The sequence below is a fragment of the Protomyctophum parallelum genome, assembly GCF_964188405.1.
Source record: "Protomyctophum parallelum genome assembly, chromosome: 3".
Classification (NCBI taxonomy): Eukaryota; Metazoa; Chordata; class Actinopteri; order Myctophiformes; family Myctophidae; genus Protomyctophum; species Protomyctophum parallelum.
The window spans coordinates 48,574,817-48,580,816 of NC_139698.1; the positions used below are offsets into that span (position 1 = coordinate 48,574,817).

General features: G+C 44.6%; 2 protein-coding genes across 2 annotated transcripts; both read right to left on the reverse strand.

Annotated features, from left to right (window-relative positions):
- Nucleotides 1-1,989: 1,989 nt before the first annotated feature.
- On the reverse strand, nt 1,990-3,714 carry LOC310856724 (phospholipid-transporting ATPase IF-like; the record flags this gene model as incomplete). The annotated part of the gene is made up of 1 exon (XM_083762196.1): nt 1,990-3,714. One exon carries the CDS (start codon nt 3,712-3,714, stop codon nt 1,990-1,992), a length of 1,725 nt encoding a protein of 574 aa, XP_083618322.1.
- Nucleotides 3,715-3,778: 64 nt separating this feature from the next.
- LOC310856725 (phospholipid-transporting ATPase IF-like) lies at nt 3,779-5,289 on the reverse strand (the record flags this gene model as incomplete). The annotated part of the gene is made up of 2 exons (XM_083762197.1): nt 3,779-3,807; nt 3,996-5,289. 2 exons carry the CDS (start codon nt 5,287-5,289, stop codon nt 3,779-3,781), a joined length of 1,323 nt encoding a protein of 440 aa, XP_083618323.1.
- Between the last annotated feature and the right edge of the window lie 711 nt (nt 5,290-6,000).

Consider the following 6,000-nt stretch of genomic DNA (forward strand, 5'->3'; position numbering starts at 1 on the left):
TTGAACATCTTTTCCTGCGGCTGTTTTGGAACAGGAATCATATCTGAAATGTAATCTTCTTGGTGTATATTCCAGCATAGAGGAATCCCACTGATCCTGTGTAATAACTTTGAAAAAAATAAGAAGCTATGTGCATCATGTACACGTGATGTGACGACTACTTACCTTGGCCTACACTAAAGTGTACATTAGTGTTCTATTAAGTCTAACTTTTGGGAAGGTGGAGTTTGCTTTCAGGTTGTGAGTGCTTGTTTGAGAGGAGATGTTAAAGTGTTAATAGAGCAGTAATTCAATTCAATTCATTTTATAATGTACGATTTGCTTTTCGGGGGAAGTGGACATGACCTTTGGGCAAGTAGAATATGACCTGTACTTGTGTCAACCCCTGAGATAGGAATGTTGTAGCTCAGTACTAGCTCAGTACTCTCTTTTAGTACTGGGGTATACTTAACTTTGTTTTCTTAATCATATAGGTAATGTTTTATGAATGTCGTTCATGAACAAAGACCTGTATATGTGCCTAAAGACGGTCATTTGCTTCATGTCTCATTGTATGTTCTTGTCCATCACCATCGCAAATTATCTCTTTGAATCTTCTTGACTTGAAGCCACTTCTGTTTGCTGCAGTGCTCCTCTGTGATGGGTGGGTGATAAGATAACGTGTACTCAACACTAGTTATGAAGAACAGACTTGCACCGATGCACAGGTTTAAAAAAAAAATCTCAACATTAACAAATTCCTTAAAAACCTAAAAGCATATTATATTGCCTCTGTTGGGTGGAAATCTTGTATGTCCAAAACTGTTACATGGACTGTTACTGGAAATAGAAGGAAAAAGCTGTTCCAATGGATTCAATCTAATTATTTCGTTTTGATACTTTTCATTTGTTCAATATTCCTAAAAAGCCACTTTCAGTTTAAAGTGAAAGGGTACAGTAGAAAGAATTGCATGAAGATCTACAAGCTCACACAAGCTTGTAGGTGTGTGTATTGTATACACACACAAATATATATGTGTGTGTGGGGGGGGGGGGGGGCATTAACTATTGCTTCTTCACATGCCAATCACTTTACTGTGGCATGCATTGCACATTGGATAGTTATATACTACCCCCTACTGGACATACAACATATCACTGGCAGAGAGATGGTGACATTGATAGAAAGGTTTGTTTTGTCTCAAGTACATTCTAGAGTGCTTATAGATCTCTCGTGCGTACACGCGCGCGCACACACACACACACACACACACTAATTAAAAAATCTGGTTTGTTAACTGATGCTGTAGGATGTCTACTGTACAGGTGGTAACATGTATTAGTTGTTAGTGCAGTGGCTAAGCACGGTAATGCATGCATGCAGCATGTACTGGCTTCCCACTAAATTCAGCATCCGGATACCATTGATTTTATTTCATAGAATTACATTCAGGCTGGGACCAAGGCTATATTTGGGGTCACTTTGGTCCAAACGTTTGAGAAATGAGAATTGACCAAAAGGTCAAAATACAGTGAGTGACTGCCTTTTGTTTTGTTTTGATTTAATAGTATTTATATGTTATAGTATTTAATCATTGCCAAAGTAATCTTTGCTTATATCAGGACTATCTAGACTATCTAGTAAACCTGAAAATGTAGGAATATCATTCACAAGAACTCCACAAAGATCATGCTTGCAGACCGCATAGTTGTGTCTTCTTATTTGTTTGTTTAATCACTTCCAATTTCACTTGCTTCTCTCTCCCGATTTGAGAATGTAGTTTCTGTATTGGAGAGACCCATGTACTGAACAAACACTATAGATAGCTATTTAACATTTAAAAAAAGCACACTAGTGTGAAGTGAGGGGTGCTCTTATCATCATACATCACATTCCGTGCTCAGTAAATCAAATCATTTCCGCGGTACACACACACACACACACACACACACACACACCTGTGCATAGGATGGGCTCCCCCTCAAAAAAAGGATGACTTCAGAATTCCTTCAATCTACATGACCACAGAATAGTTTATTACAGTGCTGGCGAGTACAGCCACTCTGAGCATGTTGGTAGCAGCACAGCACAGCATGGCTTCTCCAGGTGTTAGTGGGCTGCAGGTATCCGTTGAGCACTTTCTTCACCACATCAGGGAAGAGGCAGGTGATGACGATAATTATGATGGCGAACCAGGCTCTGCAGCTGGACAGCAGCTGAACGAAGACAAAGTACATGTGCTGGGTGTGGAGGAACGGCCAGAGGATGCTTCCACAGAAAATGGAAAAGATAAAATAGAAGGCTATTGAGCCCCACATCACTAAATGATTCATCCATGTCCAGAGATGGGTCTCCAGTGCCAACTTTAGGGTGACCGTGATTAACATGACAGTGAAGACAAATGTGCCAAATGTCCAGTTCCCTGTGTCCTCCCCCATCAGTATATACGACCCAAAGAATAAGACAAAACCATGACAGAAGCTCAGCACTATCCAGTACCGGCTTTCTGCTTTCCTGAAGCACAGCAGAGAGTTCCTACTGATGTCCCTATATAGTACAGGTTTACTCTGCAGTACATGTGGATGGATTGGTTGTTCAAACACACTGTACACCAGGATGGGCAGAGAGGTGAAACAGATGTTGTACAGCATGTCATGCATGACACCGTCATACAGAGTTTGTTGTGAAAACAGACAGAAGAACTGGTATAAAAACTGTGGCATGATGAAACACACACTCTTGTAGAAAAAGTACTGCACAAGCGTGGCTATTCGGATGTAGTATAAGTGGCCATGGACCAGCAGGAGTTTAGCTAGGAATTTAAACCTGGCAATTGCATAGTCACTGTTTCTCACAGCCTGACGACCCTCCTTACCCATTATACCTATGCCCACGTGGGCTTCGTGTATCATACTGACATCATTGGCTCCATCACCAATAGCTAGCGTGATTGGTTTATCTGGGGATGTTTTTAAAAGTCGTACCACTGTTGCTTTCTGTAGGGGAGCCATGCGGCAACAAAGGACAGCAGAACAACTTTTACACACTTCCATAAAGAGCTTCTCATGTTTTCTCAGTGCTGAAGAAAGACTGACCCCATCCACCACCAAACCATGCTGGATCTCATTGTCTTCCTGTATCATTTTTGCAAATCTGCAGAGTTGTTCAGCACACTCATGCTCGGGCTGCTGAAGGAGCTCTAACATTTTCATGTTGCGGTGGAAGTGGCCACACGACAGGCTGACACTGACTGCCGTCTCGTGTTTGTCCCCCGTCAACACCCATACTTTGATACCCGCCAGACGTAAGACCTCAATGGTCTCCTGGACCTGGTCCTGGAGTCTGTCTTCCACTGCTGTAGCGCCCAGAAGCTGTAGGTCTCTCTCTATGTAGCTGAAAGCCTCTTGTAATTTCTCCTCCCTCATCTGCAGAGCAGTGCGGGCTGCATTCAGACGCCTGTCCACGTCAGTGTACTCCTCTGGGCTGAAGTGTCGACATGCAAACACCAAGGTCCGCAAACCTTTCAGAGCAAACTCGTCTACATGAAGCCTGGTCTTCTCGATCTCTCCACTGGTGGTGAAAGGCAAGATGGCTGACTCTGCTCCCTTGGTGAACAACACTTTACCTCCTGAAGGAGTCTGTACAATGACACTCATCGCCCTGCGATTAGAATCAAATTCTAACACATGGAGCAGCTTGTACTTCTCCGACTTGCCAAATACTTCAATTTCCATGGTTTCTCCGTTGTTGTCGGTTAAAGATACCCCCATCCTTTTAGTAGCTTCTACCAAGGCTTTCTCATCTGGTGATAAGGCGTAGTATTCCATCTGAGTTGATAAGCCGTGAGCATGGGAGAATGGGTCACCACCCGGTACCAAACAGTCAGGCTGGTCATAACTGATCTGAACTGTGTGACACAATGACACTGCCTTGAGAAATAACAACTCCTCATAAGTCAAGTGAGGTGTAGAACTGTTCCGTGACTCCTCTGTCATTCCCTTTGGTATCAACTTACCATTGACCTCCTGGTACATTGTTCCATTGATGGTACACTCGCGGAACTCCATTTCATTTTCTGTTAGTGTACCCGTCTTGTCAGTAAACACGTACTCCACCTGTCCCAGCACTTCATTGAGGTCTGACGTGTTCACCTCGGCTGGCTGGTCACTCTCCTCGTGGTACAGGTCCAAATCCCAGGCAATGAAAAACGAGCCCAAGAACCTCACCATCTCCATGGTAACGTAGAGTGAGATGGGGATAATTTTGTTGTAGAGAACCATGTATGCCAGGAAGTCTAAGAATGACTTCCAGAGCTTGTTTTTCTCCTGTTCTGTCACGTGGTTGTAGAAGGGTTTGTCCCATTCATTCTCAGCCTGCCAGGCAGACTTCAGTATGGTGCTGAAGACGGATAAAAACAGCAAGAGGCCCAGATAGATGATTACGATGGCGTTCATGGACTGCTCCACTACAGACCTTTTCTGGAACTTGCACTTATAGTTAAGAGCCATCTTGGATTCCATGCCCGTATAAACGGCTACACCGAAAATCTCTTTGGTATTTTTCAACCTAGCCCCTCGTAGCAGCAGATTCTCTGGACCCAGTGGTCTGACAATCTCTTTCCCTTGGTGGGTCACTGTGATCCGAGAGACAAATGTGTACAGGTCAGCCTCGGGTTGTTGACACTCCACCACCGCCTGAAGGGCCTCCAGTCTGGACACCGACTGACACGCCGCTGTCTCTGATATAGAGTAGTGGGACTTGAGGTTGGTCTCTCCATCAAGACTGGCAGTAGTGATGTGGCAGGTGCCATCTAGGCGGTCTGAGGACAGCAGCACTAGGTCAGCTGGGAACGTCTCGTCTTTAGCCACACGCACTATATCCCCCACTCTGATGTTCTTAGATCTCATCTGGAGGAGACCTCCATTCCGAACCACAAACACAGGGGCATCATTCACCTCGTTGTCCGCCTTGTGTCTCAGCCAATCCTCATAGCCCTGTTTAATGGCAGTCACTGTAATGACAAAGGCGAGAGGCAGGCCACTAGCGAATGGGTGAGTAGGGGAGTCTATCATCAACATTAAGAGGAACATCACAAGGAAATAAAAGTTGGCTATCCTGGAGAACTGCTCAAGCACATTCCTGGGGACAAAGTTCCAAGTGGTGTACTTAGACGAGATGATTCCGTTGTCAGCAAAGTGTTGCGGTGTGCTGTGGCCATGCTGGGGGGAACGGTTAGCCACATAAACCCTCCTGATCTCACTCTGGTGGGGAGGGTCAAAACCCAGCAGCCGTCGTATCCACCGGAGCATTGTTGTAGAAACCTTTTATCTCCTTCTCAAAATTATCTTGCGCTTACTTGATCGCTCTGTCTTGCCCACTCTCGCTCTATCTCTGGTTCTCTCTCTCTTGCTCCCCACTTCTCTCTTGTATTTACTTTCTTGTTATCATAAGAATGTTCTGATGGATGCGATTTCTTTTGGATGTGTCCCAATTATTTGCCCCTATAGGATTCTACAAGAGTGGATTTCTCCGTAGAAGCTCAACAGGATTAACAGCCGTCCCTTATACCAGAGCTCTAGTCTGACATCACCCTCAACACAAACCATTGCCATGTATGTACATTCACTACGCTCCCCATGCCTAGCAATGCCGATTTGCGAAGGTGCCAATGCCGTTCATGCATGCGTGTCCTGGGTTTGGCATTTTAGTGCTGTACCCTTCATTGGAGGGCGTTGGACATCATTCGCGGGCAGTACCCCTGACCATTATAACAGTACTCAGCTATGATCTCAGTGGTGGTCATGGCTTAGTGGGTGAAGAGGCTATTTGTATACTGTAATCAGAAGGTCACACAGTGAAAATAGCAGATCTACAAGCTCACATTGTGTCGCAGTGCGAATAACACTACTCTAGATTATTGGTTCACAAACCATTTACCAATTGGAGTAAGATTGGTTTCAGTGCTATTTGGCATGACCCTATAGGCTACCATAATAAAAAGGTGACTCTGCATGTATGTG